The following is a 15,684-nucleotide window of genomic DNA, read 5'->3' as shown; positions in this document are numbered from 1 at the left end:
TTCCTCCACACATATGCTGTGGCGTGTAGGCGCGCACACACTTAAGGAAAAAAATTAAAATGAAAAGATGATTCCTAATATACACAACAAATACGACATCAAGTAACATTCTTTCTCAGTGGGAAAAAGTAAAACCACACGGCTTTGGGGGTTGAAGACATGGCTCAGTGATTAAGAGCACTGGCTGCAGGACCTGGGTTAGGCTCTGGTAACTGACAACCTTCTGTAAATCCAGTTCTGGGGAATCTGACACCCTCTTCTGGCACTGCACACATGCGGTGCACATACATCCAGGCAAACATTCATGCGCATAATAATAAACCTTTTTCTTTTCCTTTTTGAGACGGGGTTTCTCTGTGTAGCTTTGGAACCTGTCCTGGAACTCCCTCTGTAGACCAGGCTGGCCTCGAACTCACAGAGATCCATCTACCTCTGCCTCCTGAGTGCTGGGATTAAAGGTGTGCACCACCTGACAATAAGTAAACCTTAAACACACACACACACAGCTCTCTTTAACATTTCATTTTTTAAAATTTTTTTCTAGCAGTACATTCTTTAAAAGAAGTTAACAACTTGGATTCCAAATATAAGGATTAAATAATGCAAATGAAAAGCCGTTGTTTTCGGTGAAGCTGCCGCCTAATGACCCTGGGAGAAAGTACTCTCATAACTGAACTGATGCAAAAGTCCCTTAGAAAAAGCTTCAAGTGTTGCTTGTAAAGAGTCTCCTTAAGGTCACTTTACGTCTAGACCATCGCCTCGTCTCCGGTAGAGGAGCTTTGCTTGGTAATGGCTTGTGGTTCCACAGTGTTTTGTGTATGGAGAGCAGGGACGAAGAGATACTACTAGAGTCACTCAGACTGGAGGGTCCACCATGGATATTCCCCAACACTGTAACATTTCCCCTTAACCTTCAGCAAGACACAAAAGAAAATCAAGTCCCACGCTAACCTTGACCTCAAGCGCCCCTGTTGGTGGCGCTAAGAGGCCCCTGTACATCAAGTCCAGAGCTTTCACGAGACCCAGTGTGCTTATGAAGAAAGCTGCAGGCTCTGAGCATCACCCGGCCAGGCCAGGCCAGGGGTCTGCAGACAGAAGCTTATGGTGCTGCTGGGTTTCCCAGGTGACCCCCTGCATGGAAGAACTTCTTCCCTCAGAGGCAGGGGAAGATGCAGCGCTCCTGATAGTCCAGATAAAAAGCCCGCGAAGCCACACGAGGCGCCCGAGTCCCCAGCGTGCTGCCCTCTTGGTGCCAGTGTTCACTGCTGGGACAAGAGTGCATTGCGGTTGGCTTTCATCTTTTCCAGTCGCTTCACTAGGTGGCCGTTGCTCACCTCAAGCTCTTCTGTTTTGTCCAGTGCGGATCGAAGCTGGAAGAAGGAGGAGAGAGAATGAGATTGGGGGACTCTTCTTCCTCGAGATAGGATAGGGTTTTGCATGGCCAAGAGCCGAGTTCTACTGGGAAGCACAACTGCAGCCCACCCATGCTGAAATCCCCCAAATTGTATGCGTGCTGTGTGTGCATGGTTTTCTTTCTAAATAATTGGTCTCGTGTTTATTTATGAAAGTTAGTATTCTATTTTATTTACATGTTTATGTCTGTGTACCATGTGCATGCAGGTACCCAAGGAAGCCAGAGACTGCGCCAGCATCTCTGGAACTGGAATTATAGATATTTGTGAACGGTCATGTGGTATAGGGAGCTGAACCTGGGTCCTCTGCAAGCGTAGTAAGTAATCTTAACCACAGAGCCATCGCTTCATCCTGTGTGTTTCTTAATTGAAAAGCAATATGTGAAAAAAAAAAAAACAACCCAAAAAACAATATATGGCTCACAGTCCTGACATCTTAACTAGGAGATGCTCCTTATCTGCAACTAGACTCTAGTCTTGTATTATCTTGTGGGTCTTGATGGGCTCAGAAATGGTGAGTGTAGGGCTGGAGAGATGGCTCAGAGGTTAAGAGCACTGACTGCTCTTCCAGAGGTCCTGAGTTCCTTTCCCAGCAACCACATGGTGGCTCACAACCATCCGTTATGAGATATGGTGCCCTCTTCTGGTGTGCAGATATACATGGAAGTCTGTATGTTGTATACATAATAAATAAATAAAATCTTTTAAAAAATTAAAAAAAAAAGAAATGGTGAGTGTAGTGAGCCATCAAATACAAATGAAACAGAGCCTGGGTCAGTTGGCTCTCTGGTGTGGGGAGTCAGGAGCAAGGTTTCTGCAGAGGGCTGGCCCTGGGGAGGGAGCTCCCTGCTATAGTAGTGGAGCTGTCTGTCTGTTGGTAGGACACAGCCTAGGGCTCTTCTTTCTACAGCAACCCCCAGGCAGGTGGCCGGTTTCTAGGAAAGATCACACCTCCTGCCTCAGGTCTGGGATGTTCCTCTCACTCAAGATAAAGCTTAACTTAAAAACAAACAAACAAACAAACAAAAAACACTGAACTTGGAAAGTGAGAAACCATGGGGGTCAGGTGGGCAGGGGTAGCAATACCCAAAGACTGAATATGTCAGCAGTCGGGAATGGAAAACGGAAAGCTGGGTTTGCAATATTTAAAGAAATGATTCATTTATTAACTGTGACCGCTCTTCGGCATGCAGCCACAGGCCCAGCAGACGCTGTATTTTCCAAGCGGGCAACCTTGCCAACTGTCTTTGGGAAAGTGAAATGTTTGATTTTCAAAGAAGGAGAAGAAGCATGGCAGGTAGCCTCAAACCACTCAGCATAGCTCTGGCCTCCACCCCTGCCTCCCTCTCCTAGGATGCCCTGTGTGACACAAAGTATTTACATTGAGAGACCTGGCTGCCCCTTTATAACTCGATGTTCCTGGATGAGTCCTGCAATGCATACTCAAAGGGGTCCCAGCCTGGGGGCCGAGGCAGTGCTGGAGAGATGGCTCAGTGGTTAAGAGCAGTGGCTGCTCTCCCAGAGAACCCAGGTTCAATTCCTAGCACCCATATGACAACTCACAGCTGTCTGTTACTCCAGTTCCAGGGGATTCAATACCCTCACACAGACAAATGTGTACATAAAACAAAATAATAAAGGAAAAAAAGAAAAGAAAAAGAAGTCCCAGCCGGCTATGCTATGATGCCTTTGGTAACATGTCAATTCGAAGGTGGTCAGGATGAGAGGGTCATGAATGGCCCAGACTTGGTCAATCCACTCTCTACTGACCCCAAGGGACAGCCATGGCCCATCTGTTCCCTAGAAAAGGCCTAGGGAGTTTACCTCTCTTTGGAGTTTCCGTTTTTCTGCCTTTAGTTCATCTTCTATTTTTTCTGCGTTTTCAGCAGCTGATCTATAGCGTGTTACTTGGCTCTCTAACCTTATTACCTGAAAGGAAGGGGAAGCCATGGACACAAATTCATCACTGTTTTCTTTTGCAGTTTGCTTTTCCGTATTTGTAATCAAAGGATGTGGTTTAATAAAACTGAAAATGCACAGTTAATAGTGTGGCATTTTGGATGTTACTCGGATTCTACCCAACCAAGCTGCCTGGTAGCATTTCTAAGTGACCCACTCCATCCTGACAACAAACAGCCCTAGTCTAAAGTGTGGGCTTCTCTTTGCTTTCATCACTCCCTTGTGGGGCTTGAAAGTGTTTGCAAAAAGACCTGAGTTCAATTCTTAGAACTTGAATACAAAGCTGAGCACGGGGGCAAGCAAGATGTGGCAGTCTCGCCGGGCGTTGGTGGCGCACACCTTTAATCCCAGCACTCGGGAGGCAGAGGTAGGTGGATCTCTGTGAGTTCGAGGCCAGCCTGGTCTCCAGAGCGAGTGTGGTCTCCTTGCCTGTGCTCACTGGCCTGGGCAAATGTCAGGACCTTGGCACATGTCCTAAGCTGCTGCTGTGGAAGGCCAGTAATGACTGCAAGAACAGAGGGAGGCTTTATGTGGCTGTGAGGGTGCGTGTCCCCAGGGGGAGGTGAGGATGCGTGTCTACACCTCAGCACTTGGGACACAGAGGCAGGAGGATCACAAATTCAAATATAAATTCATAGCGATCAGCCTGGGTATATAGCAACACCCTTTGTTTCTATGAAAAGTTCCAGCACAGCAGCGGGGAGTGTTTCCTTTGTACTCATCCACACAGGCCACCCCTAGGGTCCAGGATGCAGAGGTGGGAGGGCCCCATGTTTGTTCATCAGGAGGAACTCACCTGGCGTGGGGGAGAAAGACTAGACGTTCAGGGAAGGAGATGTCCTAGCATGAAGTGTGTTGAATTAACAACTGTTTTAATTATTTTTATGTGTATGTGTATTCGTGTATATGTGTGTGCACATGCACGTGGGGGCCAGAGAACAACATTGGGTGTGTTCTTTAGGAGCCACCATGTTTTCTTTGAGAGAAGGTCCTCTCTGGCCTGTGGCTAGGCTGGTTGGCTAGCAAGCACTAGGAGGGAATGACACACTCTTGCCACCACGCTCAACTTCTCATGTGGATTCTGGGGATCCAGTTCAGGTCCTCTTGTAAGCATTTTACAGACTGAGCTATCCTCCATATAAAATCAACAGTAAAGAAAGTCTAAAACTTTCACAAGCTACATCCACAAGAGCTGTTTTGTTACAACCATTTAAATAACATTAGTACCATGGTGACAAACTTTCCTGAATTTGCCTTTCCCACTCTGTAAGCAGTGCCTCGAGAAGCCAGGCATGTGGTACACTCTTGTGATGCCAGCACTTTGGAAAGAAGAGGCAGGAGGATCAGGAGTTCAAGGTCACCCATAGCTACATAGTGAGTTCGAGGCCAGCCTGGGCTACATAAGACCCTGTCTCAAAAACAACAATAAAAGATTAAGTAAATAAATGCCTAAAGAGACTGACTTGCTGCCTTAACCACACCCTCAGGACCTGTGTGCATTTGGAAGGCCAGAGGGTGACATCAGGCTTCTTCCTCATTTGCTTTCTACCTTGCATTTGAGACAGGGTCTCTCTGGACTTCACTGACTGGCCAGCAAGTCCTAAGGTCCCTCCTGTCTCCACCATCCAGGCAAGGCATACAGACATGCCACACCTGTCTTTTCACCTGGGAACTGGGGATCTGAACTCAGGTTCGTTCCCCTGAGGGTTTCGACCCTGGGATGTTTGAATGACCCTTTCATAGGAGTTGCTGAAGACCTTCAGACGACACAGATATTCATATTACGATTCATAGCAGTAGCAAAATTACAGTTATGAAGTAGTAATGAAAATAATTTTTGGTTTGTGGTCACCACAACCTGAGGAACTGTAGTAAAAGGTCACAGCATCAGGAAGGTCGAGGACCACTGCTCTATTGCTTTCTACCCTCAGCCTCAGACTCTACTCAGCCACCCATCTATACAAACTGCCCAGGACTGAGAAGAGTCACACATACATTTTGTTCTAAGGCAGTTATCTCTTGCTCAGATTTTGCAAGTTTAAATTTGAGGTCGCTGATCTGTCTGTTGGCATCTCCTAAAGGGTGATAAAAAAGAGACATGGGTTAAATTCTCAGGCTTTAGAATATTCTGTTCCAGGAAACCAGCTCTTCTAGAATCATCTCACACATCTTCAAGTTCTAGTCTCGGTCTCCACAGAATCAGACAAGGCATGCCTTCCTTGAGGCCAGGCCGGAAGTATGCCCGGTTCTTCTGATGTATAGGCAGGAGACCCAAGAAAAGAAGGACCCCCCTCCCCGCAAAGATGGTGAAGGAGATGTAGGAGAGGGGCCAGACATAACCTCATCTCCTGGAAGCCTGTCTCTAGTTGACTAGCATCAAACAGACTTCTTAGTTTCCCCACATGATCAGCAGACCCAAAGCAAATGTGTTTCCATTCACGCCCACCTGGCATTCTGGGACACTATCTCCATCCATTGTTTCATGCTGCCCTCTGCCCACTTGGCTCTACCCTCAAAAAAGGCTTTTGTGCTATGGAACCCAGGAGCTACCAGGGGACAGGAAGGAATGCTGGGCATCTTTGTCACAGTGTTTAAAACACACACACACACACACACACACACACACACACACACGAAAGTGTGCTGTTCTACACGGGGGTCGATATTTACTTTGCAGATCCAGGACGTGCACGTCTGTCCCATTCTCCAAGATGCCGTCCTCTGATCGCAGAAGGTCCTTGCCGTTCTTCTGTCTTCCCTCCAGCTGCCCTTTGAGCTTCTTAATCTGAAAACACCACCAAGTAAAATTCGTTCATTTCTTTTTTACTAAAGGACCCTGTCATACCCAGAATACATCCGGCTTGCTGTTAGTGTGACCCCAAGGTGCTAGAAGCTAGGGTCACAGGAGTACACAGGAGAGCTTCATGAAAATGTTACGATCTAGCCTGTGCCCCACCAGCCAGAGGTATAAAATAATAAATAATAAAAACCAGCCCAAAAGTTGAATGAAAATATTCTGAGGACCAGAGCTCACCTCAGAAGGGAATAGGTGGGACAAAGACTTTACAACTTCAGGCATGAATTCTTTCGTAACCCAGGGGACAGTGGCTTTTGTGTACATTGTATGTATCTGTTTGTGTGAGCCTTTGTGTATGTAGGTGAGTGCATATGGAGGCCAGAGGTTAACATTGGGTGTTTTCCTCCGTTACTCTCCACCATATTTATTTATTTTTTTCCTTTTTTGAGATAGGGTCTCCCACTAAACCTAGCTTAGGCACTCAGGGAGTCTGGCTAGTCAATCAGCTCCAGGGATCCACCTGTCTCCATCTCCCAAGCACTGGGATTGAAGGTGCATGTCACCGTGTCCAGCTTTTACGTGGGTGGTGGGGATTTGAACTCAGGTCCTTCTGCTTGTTCTGCCAGCACTTAATTGATGGAGCTATCTGTCCAGCTTCTGTGAACAGTAATTTCTCAGGCTGAAATTCTTCTAGGACTTGAAAGAATAGATTGCACAAAACCACTTGCTATTGGTGATGCCAATCTTTGCTTAGTCACAAAGATATGAGACCTCATAAGGCCCCAAGGTGCAGGAATATGGGAATGAAGTCTCTTATTAAACCGTGTGCTTCTGCATAGAACCTGGTCAAGCTGCACACTGGCTGGAGGCACTGGCCAGCCTTTATGCAGGGGGCCTTACAACAGTCTCCTCTCAGATGGAGAAACACACAGGGTCAGAGGAGGAGCTACCAGCCAGACCACAGGCTCTTCTGGTGCCTAATGTTTGCTTTCTGCACACACCCCAACCCTCTACTTCAACATCACCTTGTGTTTTTTCTGTGTTTGCAGGAGCAGGTATAGAATCTGCAGTGGATATATGTCTTAAAATACACACAGGACCCTCAAAGACCCCTCCTCTAGAGTTTAATCCAATTCTGAAAGGTAACCGAACTGTAGAAAGCAAGCAGCAATCCCATGAGGCTAGAGGGCAAGTTGGAGGAACTGGCTCCCTTGCAAAGTGGCTGAGGAATAACTTTTAACTATCCTGCAGACAAGAAAGATGAAACAGAGCCCTTCGGCGTTTCCTGAAGTCAGAGAGAGGGACAAAGATAAGTCATGGTTTAAACCATGTTGCCTTCTGAATGTTTGTGTTTATACTTACAGCTCTGGGCTGCTCTCAACCTTAGTCAGAGAAGCCTCCCTTTGCAGTGGGCAGGCAGCAGCCAGTGCAGACACTCATTGGTCAAAGGGCTGATAGAGACTGAGTGCTCAGCCCTAAATGGGACAACAGGATATCTTTATCAACTCTGCCCCCAACCCCCAGCTCAGGGAATGTCACAGTGGAAAGAATGAAGAGGAGGACGATGGGGAGGTCTGTCCAAAATGCTGTCTTCTGGACATGAGATAGCTGTTGCACTCACAGACTCATGGCAGCTGCGTTACACAGTGAGTCAAAATTCCAGCATAGACCAGCATGTGCTTGCTCTCTAGGCTCCATGCCTTAATGAAGAGCTATTGGTACTTCTCCATAGCGGCTGGGAGAAAATCGTTCCCAGGGTGAGGTTTCCTGTGCTCCAAAGCAGGGCTCCACATCCATGCACACAAAGGCAGCACTAATTGGCCTTAGTGAATTATTGGGGGGTGGGGAGAATGTGACGTCCAGAGGGGACATGTTGGGGGACATGGGTGGAGTTGAAGGATGGAGATTGGAGGTGGATATGATCCTATTTCCTGGCATACATGTATGAAATTCTCAAGAATAAAGAAAAATTGTAAATAAAGTCAATTTTGATCAGTCATTCAAAGAAATGTCTGCTGGAAAGGGCATCTGATTCTGAGCGCACAAAACCCATGTGCAGGGACAAGCGGATATGCACAGTCACTTCCTGTCTCTCAATGGCACATCTCCACCCTCCACTGCAACGTTCATTGCCGAGCAACAATTCATGTTGAATGTACCAAATGCTGCCCCGTGGCTTTGAGTCCTCATTCTATTTGGGTCAAATCATCAAGCCAGCATTGTTCTCAGACAGACATTTAGGGGTTTCCAGAGTGAGCAAGAAGAAGGGCTGGGAAGAGGTGGGGGTTTTAGGTACCCAACTCAAAATGTTATAAAGTAACAGAAAGGTGGTTACCTGCTCCAACAAGCATTCCCGCTCATCGATGAGCGTTTTCAACCTAACATCTGAAGAGATCAGAGAGACATAGATGAATCTGCATCCCGCCCTTTCAGCATGTCACTAACAGAATAACATAAATCGGTTAGTGGAATGAGTGATGGAGGTAGTTAACCACGTACCACGATGAATGAGGCCACAGACAGGATGGGGAGGAGCTCAGCCAAGGGGTGGTGCCAGCCTCCCGACATGCTTCTCATCAGGACAGCCTCCGGCTCATGCAAACAGGCTAATCTTCTACTTAGGCTAGCATGCAAGAACGCTAGGGAGACACGCTGCTGCAACACAAGATCTCACAGGCTTCACGTTTAGCAATGTGCAATGTTGCCGTTCACGAGGGCTCTTTCCAAGTTCACGCTCCACAACTAGTTATCTTTCTCATTTCTCTCACAGACTCACTGATGTCAGAGTTTTAACTCTGTTTACAAGCCACAAGCCCAATGACAACATGTGCATTAAGCCAGGTACAGTGTGTTGTTACTTTTTTTGAACAAAAGCACAGTACTGGCTTTGGTTCCTGTAACCCTTCCCACCCTGGACACGGAATGATGTGTGTGTATCTGTCTGTCTGTCTGTCTGTCTGTCTGTCTGTCTCTCTCTCTCTCTCTCTGTGTGTGTGTGTGTGTGTGTGTGTGTGTGTGTGTGTGTGTGTGTGTGTGTCTGTCTGTCTGTCTGTCTGTCTGTCTGTCTGTCTGTCAGTCAGTTCCCCAAATCTCTCTAAGAGAGTACTAAATACTCTCTGGTCTACATGGAGAACTGAGGCCTAGTGAGGATTTTCCCATTTAAAGGCACAAATCAGGATCCTGGGTACTGACAGAGACACTAGACGCCCGTGGGGACCCTGCTGCCACTTGCAGGTGTTGATCCAACGGAGCCCAGGGTTCCCATGGGCAGCCATCTTGTTTTTTCCTTTTAGCAGAAGCAGGGAGGCCCGGTGTGACTCCTAATGCCTCCCATTCCTAATATGATCTTGTTCTTATACTGCCTCCTTCAGAATTCTCCAGAGAGTAAAAATTAACTTTGATGAGCCATGTGTGAAAGCCCATGCACATAAAACTCATCTTTGTTGTCATTTAACATCATCCAAGTTATTGGCATTTATCTTTCAAAAAACTCTTGAGCTGTTACCCAGAAAGGCACACTATTACAAAATAAAAGCTAACAGAAAATCTTAATAATAATAATAATAATAATAATAATATAGTTTTCTGAGATGGAGAGATGGCTCAGTTGTTAAAGGCTAGGCTTACAACCAAAATGTCAAAAACTAATACAGTTTTCTGACCCTTTGGTATTCAACTTTAACTTATTGCCCAGTGGCTTCTGTTAGGTATTTTAGTTTTTGTTTTTCAAAATCTACCCAACCATGAAACAATCTTCCCTTATGTATTTTAGCCTCATATAAAAACAAAAACCAACCAACCAACCAACCAACCAAACAAAAATCCAAAAACTATCATTGCAATGAGCATGGACTGTATATCATAAAACAATCTTAAAGCTCATCTATCAATACACAATATTATTGTTTTTCCTCTTGACTTCAAATAACCTAGAAAAGCAGCAAAAAATAAATGGCAAAACATAATGACAGAGACAGTGAAAAAACAATGCGGGTTGTCTGAACTTCAGTTTTATAGAAGAGAATATGAAAAAGAGGTATTCAGAAACTGGAAAGAATTGGAGAGGCAAACAAAAACCAAAGCATCAAGAAAATGGAAAAACAGGAATCAGTTGTGGAAGTACACGCCTTAAAACACCAGCTCCAGGGAGCTAAGGCAGGAGGGCTGCTGAGTTTGAGGCCAGCCTGAGCTACACAGGGAGTTGGAGGCTAGCCTGGAGTATATAATGAGACCCTAAAAAAAAGACAAAAGAGGGAAAACGAAAGTATTTGATGTAGACAGCAGAATAAATCTGTCTAACTTGCTGTGGAGAGCAGGATGCGCTGGTATGCTCTGTGGGGAATTCTCCTACCTTGACTTGGCAAACAGCAGGTTCACCGATCTGCAATACTTGATGCCTAAACAGGCACAAACTACTCACTAAATACAGCAACTGTAATTTTCAGAAATGAGGCACCAAAACAAAAGAACTCACATTATCCTGAACTTGGGGCTTCCTTTGCACTCATGTTAAAATCAGTTGTCTGGTTGTTAAATTTACTTTTACATCATTAAAGAGCTTTTAAGATCTGGGTTTTTTTTTTTATCTTGTCTTGTCTTGTTTGTTTGTTTGTTTGTTTGTTTTTGCCAGGTGGTGGCGGCTCACACCTTTAATCCCAGCACTCGGGAGGTAGATGCAGGCGGATCTCTGTGAGTTCCAGGCCAGCCAGGACTGTTACACAGAGAAACCCTATCTCGACAGAAAACAAAACAAAATAAACAAAAAAAAATTTTTAAATTTCAGCAAATTTTCTGCTATACAGTTTTGAGACCCAGAAAATGGAAAACAAAGAGTTAGAGACTTCTAGAAAATTCCAGAGGGAGCCAAACAAGTGCTGGAATTCTCCAAGCTTCTGGTTTGTTTGTCATCTTGAGGTCTGGGTACCTTAGCAACTCCATCCTATGGTTATTCAAGGCCAGTCAACCCAACCCCATAACTCTAAAAGGTGCAATTCACATCTTCTGTAGGCAAAAGGGAGCCTCCTCAGGTCTAGTGGTTTGTTCATGATAAAATGTCTGGAATGTGTACTTCACACTGTGTGGGGTAATTTCAACCATCACACCCCCTCCCCATTGCCCAAGAGAGCTATCTCCTTTCCCTATGCTCAAATGTGATGATGGGGAGTGGCAGGAAACACACCAGCTGCCCCTTCCTTGAGCCCCCTCCTGATCCAACTCTGATGGAACCTATCCATGTTAGCTTCCACCTTTTCTGAGGCTAAAGGATGGCTGTTCAACTGTGTCTCTCTACTAGTTAATAGCATCCAAGGGGTTTGCATGAGCAGGGGACGATCCTCCTTCAGCCACCAGCCATTACAGCCAACAAACGTGTAAAGGGGCAAGAAGTGGATAAGGGCAGTGCAGATGGTAAAATGGCTCTTTTCCCTGGAAAAGTGTTCTCGGTATGACCACCATATCACCCCAGCACAGGAAACACAGCTCCCATCTTTTAGAGGCAAGCCATTGGGAATACATTTTACCATGTGCCCCTTGGCATAGAGACCATGAGATAGGCTGCCCAATGTGGACTCTTAGGAAGGGAGCAACTAGTAGAAAATAAAAACCGTAAGCCTTTTAATCCCTAGAGGTAACTTTCCAGGGTCTGAGCAAGAGCAGGCATTTGAATTGAAGTATGAATGGGAGCTTGACCGAAGCTGGCTGGGGTCATTGACTGCCACCTTCTGGCCCTGCAGAACCCTGGGGTACAGCCTGAAGCGAATTCCTGTTTTACTTTCATGGCAAAGGAGGGGCGCATGCAACAGCTCACCTGTCCAGTTTCTCAGGACACACGTGCACACACAGTGCCCTACACACTGGCACAAATTAGCAGAGCAAATGAAGGCTTTCACCAATGGGGCGGGGGCGGGCACAAGGATGTGTTCACAGAGTACACCAGATGGGCTGGGGACTGCTCTCTCGGCTTCCCAGTGCCAAGGCAGCCTCAACATGGAGTTCACTTGTCAATGATGAAGGCACTGAGAACTGGTTTTTCTGGAAACGACGCCGCCCCCTCCCCCCCCACCACCATGGAGCTCAAAGCCTGAAGTGCAAACAGCTACCAGGGTCAGAGATCAAGGGTCTCAAAGACCAGAACCACAGACTTGTAAAATTATAAAATGTTTTTATTTCAATTATATGACATTTCAGTTTGCCTCAAATTTTACTGAGGGTTTGGTCTTTTTGCGTTCCACTCTACCTTGTAGCAGTAGTATGAATTCACATGATCCCATAACATGTCAACAGTAGTCATACAGTACATGGCCTTGCAATTACTTTTCAATGCAACTTTATGATAATTTTTTCTAACTGCTTCTTTATATAGAAAATACATTATTTCCTTCAGGCAGGTAAAATAACTTTCCAAAAAGAAAATACTGAGAAACAACAAATAAAAATATTTATACCAAACACAAAATGTTGGATTCAAGTCTAATGAGTCCTTTGCATAAGAACAAACAATGTGTTGTACTGTTTTTTTTTTTTAATAATAAGTAGACATTCAGACAGGAAGATAACTTTAAAGTTAAAAAAATTAATGACTTTCTCCTAAACACTAAAGTAGGAAATATAATTTCAACTTGTCATTAACAGAAAAGGATAAAAATAAAATATTTGTATAAAATGAATTTATCATATTACCCATGTGAAGTGAAATAAAGATCTTGGATAAAATTAATTTGGGTACCATTGGCAATAAGATCCAAGAGCATTGGTGCAAAATTCAGCACTTAGGCGAGGTAAAGAAAGGCACGTAGTCTCCCTGTGTTATTTGATAACTGTTTGAATCCCTACAGTAATTAATCTCTACCCTGAGGTGCTGCTCCTCTCACCCAGTGACCTACCTGCTACTTATCCATCTAACTCCTTTAAATACAATACCACACAGGTTATGACGTACACATTAAGATCAAACATGAAGATACATCTACTTTAATGAGACATGGTAGTTTGACTATTCACTGCTCAAGACACAGAAATCTAAGCATGCTGTTTGGTCACTTCAACTAGATGCTGATACATTTGGTCAAGTACAGTCAACATTCATCCCGGCCTGAAGCAAATGGTTACGTTTTGCCCTTAAGACTGGAATGCAGACATGACAGGGACATGGTGTCACCTGATGCTAATGGAATGCTCTCAGCTAGAACTGAAACTGAAAACAATGGTGTCTACATGACCAATGGTTGAATACAAATCTACAAGTAACAGTCTATAACTTAAAGTCGTTGATACTTGATTGACACGTGGTACGTTCACAGAAACTGGAACATTTCGTGAACCTGGGCAGTAGAGTTGAAGGGTAGAATTCTTAAGGTTGGGCTTAGTGTGTTGAGTCCTTGGCCCTCTCTGAAACTCGGTCGCCCCATCTGCCTGCTGCCTCTGCCTCCTCATGACATGGTGCAATCCTCCTTACTCTTGCTATTCTCAACCTCCCCTCTGGCCTGCACTCCACTTTCTGAATTGCAGCCCCCCAGCTCCCCTGACAGGTCACTGTTGTCTATGCTGCAACCATCTATGGCCTTCTCCTCCATCTGGCCTGGATGTTGGGACAGCACATGTCCCTCCTCACTTCCTCTCTTTGGGGGACCTTTCTTTTTCATCGGGGAGATTTCCTCTTCTTTGCATTGGGGACTATTCTGATCCAAGACATCCCTGGGACCACCGGCAGGGTCATCTGCATCACGCTCTTCAGTTTCCTCACCCTCAGCACTGGTGCTGACCGACTGCGCTGCATCCGCCTCACACATTAACGTGTCTCCATCCCCTGCCCGGGTGTTTACACCATCTTCCTCCCCTTGGTTCTGTTTTCCATTAGACTCATTTTCAGCATCTTCCAGGCACTCGACATGTTCACTGCTTCCTGCTGTGATTTTTTGTTCTGGGTTTTTGGTCTCTTTGCTCTGGGTTTCTGCTGTCTGTTTTTTGTCAGGGAACTGGATGGACTCTTCTTCCTCCAGGTCATGCGCGTCCGTGTTCTGACAGTTTAACTCTTTGCTGGCATCTTTGCAGGTTTCCACTGAGGCTGGAGGTTTCTTCTTCTTGTTCTTTTTCTTCCTGTTCTTAGACTTCTTCTGTGGTGAGTCCAAGGCCTCTGCCTGCTGCTCGCTCTTTTCTTTGCCGGGTTCTTTCTCATCAAGTGGTGCATGTGTGGCACCTGTGACGCTTGTGTCCTGATGGCCACTCTGCACTATGGGAGCCCCAGTGGTGGCCTGGACTTCTGCCTGGATGGGCTTCTTGTCTCCGGTCTTTCTAACAGTGTTTTCCTTACTTGTTGGTGGGCTCTGAATGAGGGCCTCCTCCGGCTCAGCTACTTCTTGGCTGAGTTCTCTCTCCAAGCTCTGCTCTGCCCCTTCATTCACACTTCTTCTATCATGACTCACTGTGTCTTTGTGGTGCTCCAAAGGACCTGAGGCTACTGTACCCACTTGTTCCCCAGTGGCAGCCTGTACTACATTCTCTGTGTGGTTTCCACCTGCGTCCCTTGAGTCTGTACAGCTCACCTCGTCACCTTCAGATGTTTGCCCCAAACCTATAGAGTTTTCACTTTGATTTTTGATACCCAAGGCAGCGGGTCCTGACTCTTCACTGTCTAGACCTCCCAGGCAGTTGGACTGTTCCAACGAGTTTCTGGTCCTACCATCTGGCTGGTCTGTGACCTCCCGTGACTCAATCTGCTCTGGGTCTTTGAGGAAAGAAGTGTTCTCTTGAGCTTGGCTCCGAACCTGTTGCTCACATTTGGCCCCTGCTAGTGGTCCTGGGGACAGAGCACTGTCTTCAGTGGGTTTCTGGTCCTGGGCATTCTCACCGGGATGTGACACCCCTTGGTCCACACAATCCTTTATTGGGTTGGGTCTGGGCTGTTGTTGCTCAGTATTCTGTAAGGTTCCTCCTCCTTTCCCCATACTCTGCACAATTTCCTTTTTCAACTCCACTTCTTTGGCTTTTCCTAAAAGACCATTGAGAGAATTGAAGGGACCCCTTGATGTGGTGGGCACTTAATAGATATTAAAATGCAAAAACACATGTTCTAATTACCACCCAGTTTTCTCTGAAAGAGAGACAGAGAGGAGAGAGAGAGAGAGAGAGAGAGAGAGAGAGAGAGAGAGAGAGGAGAGAGGAAATAAGCCTTTGTCAGGCCTATGTGTCAAAGCAGCAATTGCATTAGCTTGTTTTTGATTAGTGAAGGGCCACTGCCACCACCTCCAAGGCCAGAGTGGCTGCTACCTGGTAGGAGTTGACTTTTAAAGGTGAGGTTATGATTTAACTGATGGAGAGAGCTGTGGGTCAGGCAGGCAGCCACACGAAGGTTTTCAGAGTGGATTCTTGGTCCTTCTTCCACACCCCTAACTCTAGTCGCTCACACTCTCGGCCACTCAAGTCATATGAATCTCACAGTCCTAACAGTAGCCTTCATGTTTCCTCAAAATAACGTTCATTTTCAGAAACTGACTGGGAAGCCAGTCTCAAGGAAGACGC

General features: G+C 45.8%; 1 protein-coding gene across 19 annotated transcripts in view; it reads right to left on the bottom strand.

The window, feature by feature from the left end:
- Positions 1-507: 507 nt before the first annotated feature.
- Lrrfip1 (LRR binding FLII interacting protein 1) overlaps positions 508-15,684 on the bottom strand; it is a 128,473-nt gene continuing 113,296 nt past the window's right edge. For 13 of the 19 annotated variants that reach the window (XM_035441121.1, XM_035441123.1, XM_035441127.1 and 10 more), the window contains one exon: positions 12,312-15,154. In XM_035441121.1, coding sequence (XP_035297012.1) covers positions 13,596-15,154 — 1,559 coding nt within the window. In that variant the 3' untranslated portion in view covers positions 12,312-13,595. Of the gene's footprint in view, positions 1,371-3,236; positions 3,342-5,366; positions 5,447-6,041; positions 6,157-8,503; positions 8,554-12,311; positions 15,155-15,684 lie in introns of those variants that run through there. The other 6 variants (XM_035441132.1, XM_035441131.1, XM_027397564.2 and 3 more) reach the window with 2 other exon arrangements.

This window comes from Cricetulus griseus, chromosome 2 (assembly GCF_003668045.3).
Source record: "Cricetulus griseus strain 17A/GY chromosome 2, alternate assembly CriGri-PICRH-1.0, whole genome shotgun sequence".
NCBI lineage: Eukaryota > Metazoa > Chordata > Mammalia > Rodentia > Cricetidae > Cricetulus > Cricetulus griseus.
The sequence above is the reverse complement of the archived record's forward strand: the minus strand, read 5'-3'. Positions and strand labels throughout refer to the sequence as shown.